Below are 18,557 nucleotides of genomic sequence, written 5' to 3' on the forward strand. Positions count from 1 at the left end.
AGGGCACAACACAAAACATTTACATAAGTGTGTATGTATGTGTAAATATATATATATATATATATATATATGTATGTATGTGTGTGTGTGTGTGTGTATATATATATATATATATATATATATATATATATAAATGTCCCTCCATAACGGTTTAATGCTAATGCTTTAGACTGTTGTTGATTGAATTGACCAAGATGTTAAATGTATTAAATCCTTCACTAATTGGACATACACTTGAAATACTTTATTCTGAAGAGTAATTTAAAAAAAATGCAATATATTTATTCCACAGGTATATCATTTCATTTTACTGCCTTTGTCAATGACTTTCAACAAGTCCTTTTGAGTCACAGTATGTCAAAGATGACCAGCGACTGCATGTCTCATTATTTCTACTTATTAAACATGGTGACATAATTCTAATACACCTATTACTATAACATATCAATGAATATACCTTTTGGTTTGGGTTTACACAATGCACATTATATTGTACTTAAATTCAAGCCCTTAAAAATCTGCTTAATGTTTGTGTACATTTTATAGTTATATATATATTAATAAATGTACCCACAATTATATTTGATGAATTAATTGGAAAAAAAAGTGGCATTGTTTCGAAGTCTATATACTGTAATATAATGTTAAAAAGCAAAACATGAAAACTTCACAAAACAATTATTTTGTGTAATGTTGCAAATTAAAAAAGCCTTAATAAAATATCCTTTGAGTCTTGTAAAGTACTATTACTGCTCTATAAGGCCCCTCTGACATTTATTATAGTACGTTTTGTTATTATAAATAGGTGGTATCTTAAAATGCTGTTTGTTTTGCTGATGAAATTTTACAAAGCAAATTTTTTTATTAGCCACATTTTTACTTTTTTTTTTACACACATCCCCAAATAAGTCCTCACCAGTGGCATAATGTATAAAAGTATTCTTAGAAATATAACAAGTACACTCAGAATGTACAGAACACCTTTGGTTTATTTCCTTTTAAACATGAAATAAAAATGATGGCAACATGATCAATAAGAAACATATATTTGAACTTTGGATAGGAATACTTTGCTATTATACGTTTTACACAAATTTTGTACATACTCATTTTAATACATAAACATATTTAAATAATTAAAACTGCATATTACCACGAGTATACTTTGGAAATCTCTAGGGCTGGTGATAAAACATTTAAAGGTTATAACTATTTAAAACGTTAATTAGGTAACTATGAGAAAAAATACAATTTGATTTTATATTTAAACAGGAGTGCACGCACTCTGTGGTTACCACCTAATGTAAATCTTCAACGATCAGGTCAGAGGGGGATTTGGGCTGGTGGTTCTTGTCTGTTCTCAGATGAATGACACTTGTTCACGTGTAAGGTGAGCCCGGGAGAGCTAAAGAAGGCAGTAGGGCACAATTCACAGGGGAAAATTTGTTGCCCTCCTTCAGCAGCCACCAGAGCTTCTTCCAGGGGGAGTAGAAGCTCTTCTCTTACTGCATGCCACAGTCTGTGCTTGTCTCTAATGTCCATGGAAGGGAAATGAACTCCACAAAGGGTGCATGGGTAGGTGAGCTGCCCCCTTTCTAATGGACTGTAGTGCTGGTGAGTGAGCAGGTGTTTGCGTAGATACGCATGCCTACGGAACCTCTTGTAGCAGTACGGGCAGTGAAAAGCTTCCTCGTCCCCTTCTTCAGAGGTGCTTTGTGAGACCGGAGTCTCGTTGTCTTCCCTGCTCTGGAAGGAGCCGCTCACAGGACGAAGGTGCTGATCGGAAAGCTGGGAGCTGTCCACACTCTGCTGGTGCTGAAAGCGTGCGCTCTTCTCCAACAAGCTCAGACCACTGCTGTTCTCTTTACCCTCCCCTGGGATCTGACTCTTTTTCCCCAATAGCCCATCACTTACTAATGTCCGGGGTTTATGCCACCTTCTATGTGAAGCTAGGTTTGCCGGACAGCTGAATATCTTCTCACACTCTGGGCATCTGTACTCCACACGGACAATCCTGGAGCACTTGTGCTGTGCTAATGCAAAAGGGTCAGCGTACTGCTCTTTACAGAGCTGGCAGATGAACTCCCCTAGTGGGGGGCGCTTAACCAGAGGGCTGCGAGATTTAGCTTCTGGTTCCTCTGCCTTGATCTTTAGTCCCAACACAGGAGATGTGGTCACATCATCCGCAAAGTGCAGCTTCCTACTTGCTTTATGTTTCTTACTGGTGACTTTATTAGGTCTTGGAGTGTCCCAAGAAGACAGGTTTGCATGTAGCTGTGTTTCAGGTGTCAGGAAATGGTTGTGATGAGACAGAAGCTTCTCCATAGGTGTAAAGGATGCAGCCACTGGGAAGGACTCTGCGGCAGCCGGTGAGCTGAGATATCTCTTGAAAAAAGTTTTCTTCATTTCCAAACCTACAGACTGCACCGGGCTGGGAGGCAACAGATCCCAGTGCTCCAGTTGCTCTAGTCCCCCACTGGCTTTCACAGGGGAAACGTCATTCGTCGCTCGCAAATCTTCATGCATAGTTTGCGGTTGCTTTGCTTTCTCCGCAATGCCAGCTGTAGGCTCTGAGCTAGGGAGCATGATAGGGGTATAAGGTATCAGTGCATCCAAAACCGATGGCGTGGCCAGAGATTGGAGAGGTCCATTGTCCTCAAAAGGAATGCGATACGATCCACAAGGTCTCCTGTTTCTCTTTACAAGAAATCCCCTCGGCATTATGCAGACTGCAGGATACAGACAGGAGCTGAGCACAAGTGCATTAGACACGGTGCGACTAGACTGGGGAAGGGAACAAGTGTATCTCCATAGCATCGATCATTGAATTTATACCAAGGCACACAGTATGCAATTCATTCCCGGCCATGCAATAAACCAGCAGCCAATCAGGAGTTGGATGAAAGCTAAGGGGCGGATCCCAGGTACCAAAATCCATGTTGTCTTCTTAAACACGAAAAGTAAGAAGGCTGGGCAGTGCAAAGACACAACTGTAGAAAGGAGTTTATTATTAAAGCTGCAGCCACAACGTATATTTTATTACTCTGACATGATTCTCTCTCGATTTGCACTTAATTCAGCAAATGGTTTTAGTTAACCTGCAGTTATTTATTTAACATTAAATAAATCATGTCATGTTGTCAGTCAGCAGAAGGTAGTTGTTCCGTCATGCTTTCTATGTCATAGGTCTGGTCAGCATACGTTTTATTTCATGATCTTTCAGTTGTCAGAGTTTCGCAGTCATTTTCAGTGGGTTTTTATCCCATATAATAATAGCCTAGCGCTTCTCCTCACCTCTGTGGAGGGATTTCAAGTGTTTTGCGCACCGACGGCCACTAGATGGTGCCCGATGGAGCAATTCAATTGTTGCTCCGTCCGTGCACGCACAGCCGACAGCGCTGACATTAGTGTTATTTTGTCCCGTCATTTTGACAGCCTGATAACTAGTGGTTTTCATATTACTCAAGCACTTTTGGATTGAAAACAATTATAAAACATTTCCCACATTAGTTCAGATATTTCCCGTTTTAGTTCTTTGCCAAGAACAAAAGTGAAATACATCTGGCTGTATGGAAGCAATGTGATTATAGAGAAATAACATGAGCTATGTAAATTGGTAAACGGTTTACAAAGAGCTTGACATATTACAGATATAACAAACTTGAAAGTTTTGTACAGTGGTTATTTTTAGTATCAGCAGGGTTATCTTAATATATAGGCACACTGTGTATTTGGGGTGTGGTATAAAAGATGTGTATTTGGGGTGTGGTATAAAAGATCTACAGTTGTTAGATAGACAGTCAAGAGGTCAATACCATATGGTCGATAGGGTCAGAAGGTAGATAGTAGAAAAGATCCACAGTTACAAAAGGTTGACATGGTCAGAAGGTTGTCATGGAAATGGTCGACACGCGATAAAGGTCAACAATTTAAAGGTCAACAAGTTAATGTTTTTTGGTATCATTTTGTATCTTTCATCATCTGTGACCCCAATTAGTGGTCTCGTAGATCCTCTCAGGCTTGCCGCACTTTGGGCAAGGTTACAAATCTCATTTATAGTCTACATGGATGGTAAACCAAGCAAAAATTTTTAAAAATATTGAACCCACCTCCAAAAAAAACCCCAAAAAACTTGTGTCAACCATATGTTTGTCGATCATTGCCATATTGACCTTTTGCACCTTTCAACCTGTCGACCATATTGTGTTGACCTGTTGACTGTCTATCTAGACAGGGTCTATCCATAGTCCGGAACCTGGGCATTTGACCAGGGTCCCACAGTTCTAGGGGCTTTCATGCAAGGGTGAGTGGTGGTCACACAACCACAGCGGTGAGACAGCATTCTTTACTTGCCTCCCAGCCTGAAGCCAGACAGTGAATCGCTGTCAGAATCCTGATAGGTGGATGGCTGGAGCAATTCACTAAATTGCTGACAGCCTTTCACTGTATGGAACCGTGTAGAGCAGACATTCCCAACCTCAGTACTCAAGGCACACAACAGGTTTTAGTGATATCCATGCTTGAGCACAGGTGACTTGATCAGTACCTCAGTTATTTTAATTTAACCATCTGTGCTGAAGCCTGGATATCACTAAAACCTGCTCTGTTCGTGTGTCTTGAAGCCCAAGGTTGGCATAACCATCTGTGCTGAAGCCTGGATATCACTAAAACCTGCACTGTTGGTGTGCCTTGAGGTTGGCAGTTCCTGATGTAGAGAGAAGGCATGTATGATTTTTATGATTAGGATTTTTTTAAATTGATTCAAGTGAATGGGTGTGTAGGCAGGGACATAAGTTCATACCAGGCACCTGGAGGTAAAATAAAAGGTGGTGCCCCACTCCGCCAAAGTGGTTCCAGGCTTGCACATGTGCTGACATCCGTTGGCACATGCGCAGTAGAACAGCTAAGGGGACCAAGTAGGAAATAATTACTTTTCAGTGGTCGCTGGGATGGTCTTCTATTGGTATCCCTGTCATGGCGACTCACCAACAGTACACCTGGGAGAATAAAGATTCCTTAATGCCGCTAATTGGCGTTATAAGGAATCTTTATGTATGGATGCTGGCTGCATAGCCAAAACTAGACATTTTGGTGCGCTGTGCCAGAAAGAGAATTGGTGCCTCCCCCCCACATACTGAAAATAGGGACATGGCATGGTGAAGGTGCATGACAAAATTATAGGGGTGCAGCCACAGAATAGTACCAATTCACATTACACCGCACAGTAGTGTACGTTATTCAAATTATACCACACAGTAGTGCCACTTATACACATTACACCACAGCCATGATAGAGCCCCTTACACACCTTATGCCATGGTAGTGGAGCCCCTTATACACATTATGCCAGATTGAGCCCCTTGTACACATTATATCCTTTATACACATTACAACAGGTAGACCTTTTTACACACATTATGCCCCATACACACATTATCCAGTTGAGCCCCTTACACACGTTATGCCATATAGAGGAGTGAGAGAAAGAATGTGTGTCTGGGTGTTTACCTTACATAACTTGTGTCTGTTACAGCACAGCGCTAGCCGACTCTATCCCAGAAGTTCCGCAGGTGAAGACAACGGAAGGCGGAGCACACGAATGACCTGTACTATCCCACTAGCCAGCACTGACAGAGCAGCAGAGCACATGAATGACCCACTTTCCCACTAGGCAGTGCTGACAGGGGGCAGAGTACACAAATGACAGACTCTCCCATTACCAAGTGCTGCCTGTGTAATGTAGACAGTGGACAGTGTTGCAGTTCTCGGCCAGCAACAATTGGGTTGCATGCGGACGATGTGTCCACGCGAAAAATGCGCAGTGTGCAAAGCACCATCTGTACCACCCTAGTTACGGCCCTGACTGCTTCTGCGCAAATGATATGAACAGAGTCCTAAAAAGTTTTATTTTTCCTATTAGTGTACTTCCTCAACACAACAGCAGAGCTTATCACACATTCCAAGACACTTCAGCTCAAGGGGGCCACAAAAGGGCTTGCGAGCAAAGACAGCAGTCAGCAAAGACTGTAGCAATCACTAAGAAATTGGTGGAAAGAGATCTGTCCTAGTTTGGCAGCCCTCTCTATTTTTCAACCTTGGTGCCCTCTGACAGCTGGAGCCTGGAGGCCAGTACTTCCACTGTCTCAGGGAGTAATGATACTGTGCTGTGAAGACATCCCTGAGCGTCAGTGTTATATATCAAAGTAGTTTTAGACCGTATTTTATTTTTTATTTTCAGATTAAATGTCCCTGCAGTGTGACGTTCTAGTGTGGGATTACATAAAAAATAGACAACTTGAATAATTGTTCATTTTGGTATAATCATCTCAGAGTCCTGTTTAACACTACTTAAAGTAAATACAGTTTCTCTAGCATCCATAAGGGATATTGGGGACAGATTTAGTATGATGGGGGTATAGATGGGTCCAAAGGAGCCAGTGCACTTTAAGTTTATTCAACTGGGTGTGCTGGCTCCTCCCCTTTATGCCCCCTCCCACAGTCAGATTAGAAAAAAGTGCCGTCAGGAGAGGATGCACACTCTGCAAGCCCCAGAGTTTTTCTTCAATTTCATTTAAACTTTTACTTATTTCAGTATGCTGTTTGGGCAACAGCATACCTGCACCGTGGTAGTTAGGGGTAGGAGACAGTCACCGGCCTCGTGAGGTGCAGAGCCGCTTCTCCACTGTAGGACCACCATTCTGAGGGGCTGTTTGTTCAGCGGGGCACTGCGCTTTAGCTGTCGCAGCCGCAGCTTGCCGCACACCCCTAACAGAGCCTGAAGGTGATCATCGTGGTGAGTACAAACCGGGAGCCCTCGGTTCATTGTGCAGCAGAAGCGGGGGGGGGGGGGGGACCCGTGGGTGCCCCTGCGTGAGACTGGCTGGATGGGTGTTGTACCAAGCATTTATGTGAGGCTACACAACCTATGGAGACATTGCCAGTATAAAACTTAGTAGTAGCTCTGGCATCATAGCGGGGGGCGGAGCTACATCAGAGCGGGCTCAGCAGCATTTTGGCGCCTTCCTCTGCATAAGCAAGCAGCAGCAGCAGCCTCATGCAGCTCCTCAAAACGGTTACAGGATCACTGGTACCGGGTGTAGAGGGGGAGAGCCGCTATTAGTGCACAGTTTGCAGTCCTCTGGGGAATTCATTCTCTGTACAGCAGAATCACTGTTATATGTTACTACATAAAATGCTGACAGTCTCACTGGGGCTGTGCAGTGGTGGGTGCGCTGGTGTGTCCCTTTTTCTGTGTCTCCTCTCACATGCAATAGGGCAGGCTTGTATTGTATTCAGTCTGTGTTGTATGTGTATTGTTTCTGTCTTTCATTATAGAGAAACAGAAGCCATGCAATGTATGTAATGCCACATTCTCCCCTAGTTCATCAGGCTCCATATCCTGTGAGCAGTGTAGTCCGTCATCACAAAATGCTGATAACAACATGGGGGAGAGTCCAGAGCCTTCCTGCCTGTGGGCTATAAAAACCATTATGTCGGATATGTCATCTGAGCTCGCTGCCAATGCCAATAAAACACAAGAACTGCAACAAGCAGTGGCTTGCCAAGGCTGATTCTTCCCATCCCCCGCTGTCTACTACAGGTGCACAAAAATGTACTTTGCCTGCAGTCCTATCCGATTTTGATGATGATTTGCTGGTGGATTGGGATGATAGGGATTCCATTAGTGGGTATTCCACCCCTACACAGGGTATCAAACCCCTCATATTGGCTATACGGGATGTGTTAAAGATCCCCGTGGAGGACGCTACTAATCAGCAGTCATTTTTCCTCCCACAAGACAAACTGACAGTCACCTATCCTGATTCCAAGGAATTGGATGATTTATTTAAATTAGCCTGGAAAAATCCAGAAAAAAAAATATCAGGTGTCCAAAAGGTTTTTAAATACCCTCCCATTTGCCCCTGAAGGCAGGAAATTCTGGGAAGAATCTCCAGCAGTAGACGTCTCAGTCTCTCGCCTTTCTAAAAAGGCCGTGCTCCCTGCTCCGGGCTCTTTTAGGGTAAGGGAACCGGGGGATAGGAAAATAGAGACAACCCTAAAATTTATCTACACTGCTGCAGGTGTAGCTCAAAGACCGGTCATTGCTGGTTGCTGGATGACACATGCCATTCATACATGGGCTACTCAGATTCAAGAGGGTCTTTCAGGTGATATGACCTTGGTTACTACTGTAACTTTCCTAAAACATATTCGGGACATGGCAAGAGTCTTCTGTGACTCCCTTAAAGAGATTGGTAATATAAATGCTAGAACCACTGCTATGGCTGTGTCTGCACGCAGAGCCATATGGTTGCGTCAGTGGATTGTAGACGCTGACTCCAAACGTAATGTGGAATCTATTCCCTTTACAGGTGAATGGCTCTTCTGAGGTGAATTGGATGCATGGATCTCCAAAGCTACTGCTGGGAAATCCACGTTTCTCCCTCCAGGGGCTCCGTCTGCTAGGAGTACCTACCCGGGACCGTCTACTCAGTCCTTTCGGTCCTCCAGATTTCGATCTAGGGCCCGGGGTGCCTCCAATGCAGCTAGAGGCTCCAGAGGTAAGCCTAAGAAACCAGCCATTGCTGGCTCTCAGGAACAGAGCACCAGTTCAGCTTCCACAAAGACTTCGGCATGACGGTGCCCACCCCACCCGAGGGGTGGGAGCTCGTTTACATCACTACAGCCACATCTGGGACAGTTCCTGCCATGATGCCTGGGTAAGGGACCTTATTTCTCAGGGTTACAAGCTGGAGTTCGACGGTGCTCCTCCCCAATGATTTTTCAAAACAGGTTTGCCAGTTTTGGAAAATATGCGTGTTACGCTACTACTGGCCATCAACAAGTTGGTCCAGTCCTGGTTCATTGTTCCAGTACCCCTGTTACAGCAAGGACAAGGTTACTACTCTAGTGTGTTAATAGTGCCAAAACCAGATTGGTCTGTGAGACCCATTTTGAATCTGAAGTCTTGAATCCTTACCTGAAGGTTTTCAAATTCAAGATGAAATCTTTGAGAGTGGTGATTGTGGGCCTGGAACAACAGGAATTCCTCGTGTCTCTGGATATCAAGGACGCCTACCTACATATCCCAATTTGGCCTCCTCATCATGCCTATCTGTGGTTCACCTTACTGAACGATCACTACCAGTTTCAGGCGTTACCCTTCGGCCTGTCTACAGCTCCGAGGGTGTTCACGAAGGTGATGGCGGAAATGATGTTCCAGCTCAGAGTCCAAGGGGTCAACATTGTCCCTTACCTGGATGATCTCCTGATAAAAGCAAGTTCCAGGGAGCTTCTACTGCTCCATATAGATTGCACTATCCAACTTCTGTCTCACCACGGGTGGATCCTCAATCTACAGAAGTCTCAACTGGAACCATCTCAAAGGGTCCTGTTTCTGGGTATGATACCGGATACTGTAGCTCAGAGAGTGTTCCTCCCAGAGGACAAGGTGAGCCACTTCAAGATAGGGTTCACATGGTTCTCCGACCTGCTCGAGTTTCCATTAATCTGCATAAAATTGTTGGGAAAAATGGTGGCCTTGTACGAGGCGATACAGTTTGGAAGGTTCCATGGCAGGCCCTTCCAATTGGACATCCTAAAAAAGTGGTCTGGTTCACATCTTCAGATGCACCGGATGATTCAGCTGTCACTCCAGGCCAGGATTTCACTCCTGTGGTGGTTACAGTCTTCCATCCTACTGGAAGGTCGATGTTTTGGGATTCAGGATTGGATCCTCCTCACGATGGATGCGAGCCTGAGAGGATGGGGAGCTGTCACCCAGGGGGTGCAGTTCCAGGGCAGGTGGTCTGCCCAAGAGACCCTACTTCCGATCAACATTCTGGAACTTTGGGCTATCTACAATGCTCTGATTCAGGCCTCCCCTCTACTCAGGGATCAGGCGATCCAGGTTTAGTCAGACATAGTCACGGCAGTGGCATACAGCAATCGACAGGGAGGGACACAAAGCAGGGCCTGCATGCGAGAAGTGTCAAAAATACTTCTCTAGGTGGAAAGAAATGCAAGAGTGCTTTCCGCAATTTCATTCCAGGAGTGGACAACTGGGAAGCAGACTTCCTGCGTCGCCACAACCTCCACCCGGGGGAGTGGCGATTACATCCTCACATGTTTCAACAGATTGTCGACAAGTGGGGATACCCTCAGATCTACATGGTGGTGTCTCACCTCAACAAGAAGCTTTGCTGCTACTGCTCGCGAACCAGAGAACCTCAGGCGAGTGCAGTGGATGTGCTGACGTCGCCTTGGCCTTACCGGCTGGTCTACCTATTTCCTCCAATTCCGTTGATCCCAAGGGTGCTCCAGTGGGTCAGATATCACAGAGTACAAGCAATTGCACCAGATTGGCCCCGAAGGGCGTGGTACGTAACTCTTCTGGACATGTCCATAGAAGACCCATGGCCTCTGCTGCTACGAAAGGATCTTCTTCAGCAAGGACCATTCGTCTACCCGGACTTACGGCGGCTTCATTTGACGGCATGGAAGTTGAGCGGAACATCCTAGCTCACAAAGGGCTTTCCAAAAGAGTCATTGCCACTATGGTGCAAACCAGAAAACCTGTCACATCAAAACACTATCATCATATCTGGAGATGTGTCTCTTGGTGCAAGGAACGCATGTATCCACCTGCAGAGTTTCACTTGGGACGTTTCCTACATTTCCTACATGCTAGTGTCGATAAGGGCTTACATCTGGCCTCTGTTAAGGTCAAGATTTCAGCTCTTTCAGAAGAAATTGAATGTGTTGTCAGAAGTTCAGACCTTCTTACAAGGGGTAGTCCACATACAACCTCCCTTTGTGCCACCTACGGCACCCTGGGCTTTGGGTGTAGTGTTGAAATTTCTACAGTCCTCCTGTTTTGAGCCTCTGATAACAGTAGAAGACAAGTATCTCACATGGAAGACAGTGATGTTACTGGCCCTGGCTTCTGCTAGACGCATCTCAGAATTGGGGGCCTTATCGTGTAAAAGTCCCTACTTGGTCTTTTACGAGGACATAGTGGAGCTCCGGACTAGACAGCAGTTCCTGCCGAAGGTTGTCTCCGCTTTCCACCTGAATCAACCTATTGTGGTTCCTTCCTGTTCTGACGATTCGGCTCCTCCGGAGTCTTTGGATGTTGTGCGTGCTTTGAAGATCTATGTCAGGTGCACAGCTCGAGTCAGAAAGACGGACTCCTTATTCGTGCTTTATAATGCGCAGAAAAAGGGTTGTCCGGCTTCGAAGCAGACCATTGCTCGTTGGATTAGGCTTGCTATCCAACAGGCCTATGTGTCGGCAGCCTTACCTGTTCCTCAGTCTCTGAAGACCCACTCTACAAGGTCAGTGGGCTCTTCCTGGGCGGCTGCCGTAGAGTCTCGGCCTTGCAACTATGCCGAGCGGCTACCCGGTCGGGGAATTCTACAAATTCGATACCCATGCCAAAGAGGATACCCAGTTTGGGCAGGCGGTGCTACAGCAGTCTTCGCATGTTCCTGCCCATTCTGGAAGCTTTGGAACATCCCCATCATACTAAATCTGTCCCCACTATCCCTTACGGATACTAGAGAAAATAGGATTTTAAATACCTACCGGTAAATCCTTTTCTCGTAGTCCATAAGGGATATTGGGCGCCCGCCTCTGTGCGGTGTCAAAGTCAGAAAAATATCTCTATGCACACTGCCATATTTGCACCTCACACAGGTCTGCGCTGCGCATGCGTGCGCTCTCCCGTGTGTGCGCATACTCGCTGTTGCGGGCACCCGCGGGCGCGCGGTATGTGCATTTACGGTAGAGTTCATGTGTTCGTAGCGTGCGACTCAATCGTTACATATTTTCACTATATAATGTATTTTGTAGATCATGGTCCCTTTGATAGAATCTGAAAGTTTGGTTAATGTAGAATGTTCATGAACAGAGAAATCCCCCTTTGTTTGATACGAAGGGTCAGACAGGAGTAATACAGTGGTGTTTAGTATCCATCGGAAGAGTTTTTAATTAGCAATATTCCGGTGTTGGTTTGAAGCGGATTAATCGCTCGTGCGAATAGTTATGGACATAAGAAGTTTATGAACATTTACTGTATTTGCACTTACTTATCCATGCGGCGGGAAACCCAGTTTCCCTCCCACCTGAGCTGTTGGAAATAGTCACAGCCCACCTGTATGAATCAACCTATGACCTTTTGTTATAATGCGAGGAGGAATTCCTGTGTCCAATGAACAATGAGATTGTAGGGACCATTGAATTGTATTGTGTGTGGGGCATAAATAGACAAGCCGATCACATCCAGCTCTCACTCTTCAACGGTTATCATTGCTGAAAATCGGGAGCTGGATGTCCAGAGGCGCATGCGATCGTTTCCTTTGTGCGTAAGTTTTCTCCGCAATCATATTGTCTTTCCTTGTTGTTATGGGCCATATCTCTCTCTCTCTCTTCTCCTCTTTCTCTCGTAATCCCTTAAACGTAATAGTATTGTATTGTATTTCATGTGTAGTTATCTGGTTAGGTAGTCTATGTTATATTGTAGTGTATGACTTGTATTGTATTAATTCTTTTGCAAGTATAACATTCATAATATATATATTAGGCGTTGGACCCTAAGCACGGTATCTGTGTATTTCTTATAGTGTTAAGTATTCTCAGAGCGTCGGTGACGCTCAAACAGCTTTTAAGTTAATAAGGTTACACTGTGTTGCATTTACACCCTATCTCTACACTAAGGTTTTACAGCATATTTCATTGTTTATGGTTTAGATATAAAGGTTTAACATTGTGAGCGTCTGCGCCGCTGGTGATCTCGTGGTCCCGAGCGGCCGCTACGCTATAGCGAATCATTACGTTAGTCGGCAGCCAATAGCGTGCCTGCCTGTGATCTCTTGGCCGTGAGCGAACGTGACGCTTGAGCGTCTCGACCACGGCTAAGCGATCATTACGCAACGAGCGTACCCTTACGGTACTCCGTACGTAAATAGCGTACAGTGTTCTTAGACCTCACAAAGGGTTTTATATAAGATAAATATTTAGCTTTATCAATTGGCGGCTCGTCCTGTCCTTCACATATCTCTGCTAGGTAATTTCAGCAGACATTATCCATCAGCAAAGGGCGGGAGATCATATTCTTCGCAGTGCTGACGGGATAAGCGTCTGCTTCGCTTAGTAAAGGGTGCTGAAGGAATCCGGAACCGGAGGTAAGAACAACACGCTAGTGTCTTTTAAAACTGTTTATTTCTGTCTTGCGTACACACGCACATATCTGCATTTCTTTTTTCATTCGTGTATTTTCATATATCACTCTCCTGTTTGCCATTTTATAATTGATAAAACGTGCTAAGAGAGATTTGTCGCTATTTCATAGTTAAAGTGTAAAACCCACATGCAACTCTACCTAAGGTAAAAGGAGAGATTGGTGTGTTGCGCGGTAGACGATCGAGGATCATCTACATTGATAAAAGTGTTAGTTGTGTTACGGTGGACATTGGTTTTGTGTACACGTGTCTCTAACAAAGGGCTGAGACTCGCGTACGCAAGGCCGATGCACGCAGCGTAAATTACGCAACGGAGCGTCTGGGTACGCCCACGTAACTCAGGTCACACGACAGGGTTGATTTTTAAGTAGCGCAACAGGCGATAAATAGCGCAACAGGCGATAAGTAGCGCATCAGGCGATAAATAGCGCAAATCTATTTTAAATCCGAAATTTAGATTAACAGATCCTTCTCCAAATTCACAACACATCTGGTCTAAAGAAAATTTCTGCGCAGAAATAGAAATAGAAGCAAAAGTGTACGTGTGGTGAGTGAGTGTTTTGTATATATAAGTTTATACAATTTTACAGGTTGAACCACAAGAAGTCGAGTTCTCGCAGAGGTACATACATGTAAGTGACGTGCATGGTGGCTAGGGAGGCATCTCTGGTTAAACATAAAATTTGAGCAGTAGAGAATAGTAGACCAGGAGGTCATACTACAGACCGGGAGGTCCAGGTACAGCAGACTAAGAAGTCTGCCATAAAAGAGAAAAGGGCACAACCCAGGGGGTTGGTGCAAAACCCATATAGGCCAATAAAGCTCTGGCTGAAGGAATTCGCAGCCGAAATTTTCGATTCCACTGGTCGCTCAGCACATAAGATTAGTTGCTTATGTGCTGAACGATTGTACCGCACGTAATTGTGTACATTAGTTAATCTGACCAGTACCATTTGTGTACAAACCCGGTCGTAAAACTATTTGTACACTCTGATGTGATTTGTGTAATTTTTTATTTTCTGAAGGGAAGTTCGCTGGTCACTCAGGAATTCTCCAACAACCAATAGTTACTGGAAAGAGTAAGTGTTCTGCGGATATCCCTCGCATGTTCCAGTAAATAGAGGTTCATAGGGGCCCTGGGTCGAGTACGCCAGCACTAAGGCAGTGTGTGGGTCGTATTGGTCGGCGTGGGCGAGTGAGTGGGGTACTCGGTAAACCGCCACCGTCAGCCTATCGTGAACATTTTGGTTTTTGTAAGGGTTCGCTGAAGACCCTGAAATAAGGTCAGAGGTGGTGAAAGCAACGCCTGCAAGTTATGGGGGCCAATTGTTCAGGAAGGGGGCGATCAACCTCGGTTCGGGTTGATTCAGTAAACCGACCAGTCGGGTCGGCAAGGTACGTAATGTGTGAAAAATATGGTTCACATACAGAGGTTTTATGTGATGAATGGGAGAGAATGACAGTGCATGACGGGGAGAAATTCCCAAGAGTAGGTAGCTTTAGCCCAGAAGTGTTGCAAAATTTAAGGAGGAGGATATGTCTCATTAAATCATCAAAGAGACGAATCCAACATTATGATTATTTGCAGTTATGGCAACAGGAAGGTGAAATACAGAGAGGATTGGCTCTGGCGGCGGGATCTAATCCTATCAAGAAATTGATAGCGACAGCCCCGCCGCCACCATACATATCAGGAGAGAAATTGGTTGCGGAGAATGACGCATTAGGGTGTAACAAACAAACACTTAGCAACTGTGTAAATGTTAATAAGTTAACCAATGCAAGTATTAACCCGTGCAAGTTGTACCCTGTTTTGAACTTTCCCCAGGAGTGTGATCAAGAAGACGAATCGGCAACAATATCGGCGCTCTCTCTAGCAGCCACCATAGCAGAGACAACAGTAGGCACGGCTCCACCCACGAGATTAGTAACAAAAGCCCCTAGCGGAGGGATAGGTGAGGTCGTATCTACAGGTAAGTACGGCACCATACACTATGCTGAAACCATTTCACCACAGGCTGTAGAACCTACACAGAGTGATGTTAGTAGACTTAATCCTGTTAGGGTAATAGCAGTGCCAAATGGGAAAACTGACACGACAGGAATCACTCCTGTTAGGAACATTGCCATGTACAGCCCATTTTCCCGAATGGAATTAAGAACCATAGTGTCTGAGTTCCCTGACCCTAGGAAAGACTTAGTTGCCAGCCAGAAATACATCAGAGACCTAGGAAACACTTTAGAGCCCAATAACAAAGACTGGCAGGTATTGCTGAGGGCATGTTTACCCTCAAATGTCGACGCAGCTCAATTTTTGGCTGACTGTGGATTAGATCAGGATGTACCTCTTACAGATGTGTACAACAAAGATAACGTAAAAAGAATAAGTTTACAGTTGAAGGAGTATTTCCCAGCGGTAGTTAAGTGGAACAAGATTTTCTCCATTAGACAGAAAGAGTCAGAAACTGCTGCAGAATATTTTCACAGGGCATTACTAGAAATGGCAAAGTACACAGGTATAGAGGACATTAAAATAAACATAAACCATCGAGAAGTAGCAGTATCTGTACTAATGGATGGTTTAAAAGAGACATTAAAGACAAGAGTGCAGACCACGCAACCATGTTGGCGAGGTCTGTCGGTGGCTACTTTAAGAGAGGCTGCTATTGATCACGACCGGAATATCACCCGACACAGGGAGTCACAAGGTGATAAGTTAATGGCCGTAAGTATACAGGCCCTGACCACAAGGCAGCCTTTGTATAAATCACCAAACCCTGTGGGTAAGTCAAATGTGGTAACTTGTTTTTCTTGTCATAGACAGGGACACATGGCACGAGACTGTAGAGTGAAAAATTCACAAAACTCATATCAACCCCCTAGACAACGACACGACACACGACATTGGGAGCAGGGTCCGCAGAGACGGAGTTATGAGCCACATACAGGGGAAACAAAAAGATACCCCCCGAACAGAGACTGGCAAGCCACTGGTAGTTCCCATTTAACCCCTTCACAAGCAGTTGCTGCCAGCGGGATTCAGGGAGGTCACCATACCCAATAGGGGTGTGGCCATACCTGTAATCTGCAGCCAGTAAAATTGATTGCAAGTCTTGGGAGTGAACCAGAAATTGCAATCAATGTAGCTGGTAAATCATTAAACTTTCTTGTAGACACAGGGGCGGCCAAATCAGTGATAAATTCGACAGTGGGCATGAGAACCACTGGTAAAACAATTCCAGCCATAGGAGTAACAGGAGTAGTCCAGCACTACCCTGTTAGCAAACCAGCCGAGATTACAGTAGGGCCGTTACATACCAAGCATTCCTTTTTGCTGGCTGCATCGGCACCGACTAATCTCCTGGGAAGAGACTTATTGTGCAAAATGGGGTGCGTCATTTATTGTACTCCTGAAGGTGTATTCTTGGACATACCTGAGAATCACGCTCAGGAAGTGCGAGACATGTTAGACTCCCCGTCAAAATTAATGTCACATACCATTATGACAAATAGGACTCCATCCCAAGTAGAGGAAATTACATCCCAGATACCAGAGTCACTTTGGACTAAAGATGGACAGGACACTGGATTAATGGCAAACGTAGCTCCGGTAGTTGTACAAGTAAAAGATGGTAGGATAGCTCCAAAAATCCCACAGTACCCTCTGAAGCCAGAGGTGGAGTTAGGAGTGTATCCCGTAATAGAGCGCTTGCTACAACAGGGCATTCTGGTAAGAACGTCCAGCACTGCCAATAGTCCCATCTTCCCTGTTAAAAAGAGTGGGGGGAGGGGTTACCGGCTAGTGCAGGATCTAAGGGGGATTAACAAAATAGTTGAGAGTCAGTTCCCCGTAGTGCCAAATCCAGCTGTCATCCTTATGCAAATCCCTCCCACTGCGAAATTTTTCACTGTTATTGACCTCTGCTCCGCTTTCTTTTCGGTACCTCTGCACCCTGACAGTCAATATTTGTTTGCATTCACATACAGAGGAGTCCAATACACATGGACTCGATTACCACAAGGTTTCATAGACAGTCCAAGTATCTTTTCCCAGGCTTTGCATGATTGTTTACAGTCTTTCCAACCAGAGAGTGGATCAGTATTAATACAGTACGTGGATGATCTACTACTGTGTTCTGATTCATTGGAAGCATCCCTGAAGGATACGAAACAGCTCCTGTTTCATCTTTCAGACACAGGACACAAGGTTTCCAAAGACAAGTTGCAATTATGCCAAACTAAGGTAAAATATTTGGGACACTGTCTAACACAAGGACTGAGACACCTGACCGCTGATAGAATTCAAGCAATTAGAGACATGACTCTGCCACAAACCCAGCAACAGATCAGAACATTTTTAGGAATGTGTGGGTATTGCCGTAACTGGATCCCAGGATTTTCCATTCTAGCGTTACCTTTGCAGGAGATGGTCTCCTCAAGCAAACCTGATCGGATTTCGCATACAGACGAGTCCGAGATGGCATTTGAGAGACTTAAACAGTGCCTAACGCAGGCACCAGCATTAGGTATGCCAGACTATGGGAAACCCTTTGAGCTGTACGGAACAGAAAGTGCTGGTTGCGCGGCAGGCGTCTTAACCCAAAAGCACGGTGATGCCAGCAGGCCAGTAGCATACTACAGCGCTCAGCTAGATACGGTAGCGCGATCCCTCCCCACATGCTTGCGAAGCGTTGCTGCAATAGCATTGCTAGTAACGAAAAGCGAAGATGTAGTGCTAGGTCACAACCTCACAATTCATACACCACATGCAGTGTCAGCCTTGCTAAATTCTGCCCAAACCAGGCACGTCTCATCAGCGCGGTTTACAAGATGGGAATTGGCACTAATGGCCCCCGTAAACATCACCATAAGGAGATGCAGTGCATTAAATCCTGCAACATATCTCCCAGGTGTGCCTGGACAGGCACAAAGGGTGGAGGATGAGAGTGGTGGGGAAGGAGAATTTAACACAAAGGAAGACACACATGATTGTATGGAATATTTGACCCAAAATTTTACCGCAAGGCCTGACATCAGTGACAACCCACTGGAAGATGTAGATCTAACTTTCTACATGGACGGTAGTTGTCATAGACAGTCAGACTCGGGAGACTTGTGTACTGGATACGCAGTCGTAGATGACCAAGGCACCATAGAAGCGGAACCGCTAGGCCCACCTCACTCAGCCCAGGTTGCTGAACTGGTCGCCCTAACCAGAGCATGTGAATTGGCTAAGGGCAAATCAGCCAATATCTACACCGATTCTAGATACGCATTCGGGGTAGTCCATGATTTCGGAGCCCTATGGCGCCTCAG

At 45.1% G+C, this 18,557-nt stretch overlaps 1 protein-coding gene across 1 annotated transcript; it reads right to left on the reverse strand.

The window, feature by feature from the left end:
- Positions 1-1,027: 1,027 nt before the first annotated feature.
- INSM2 (INSM transcriptional repressor 2) lies at positions 1,028-2,788 on the reverse strand. Its single transcript, XM_063947195.1, has one exon. It carries the CDS (start codon positions 2,719-2,721, stop codon positions 1,324-1,326), a length of 1,398 nt encoding a protein of 465 aa, XP_063803265.1. The 5' UTR covers positions 2,722-2,788; the 3' UTR covers positions 1,028-1,323.
- Positions 2,789-18,557: the final 15,769 nt, after the last annotated feature.

Source organism: Pseudophryne corroboree, chromosome 12 (genome assembly GCF_028390025.1).
Source record: "Pseudophryne corroboree isolate aPseCor3 chromosome 12, aPseCor3.hap2, whole genome shotgun sequence".
NCBI classification, from domain to species: domain Eukaryota; kingdom Metazoa; phylum Chordata; class Amphibia; order Anura; family Myobatrachidae; genus Pseudophryne; species Pseudophryne corroboree.

Excerpts from the sequence above, each read along its gene's own strand:
- INSM2 (XM_063947195.1), bottom strand. The coding sequence starts at position 2,721 with ATGCCGAGGGGATTTCTTGTAAAGAGAAACAGGAGACCTTGTGGATCG.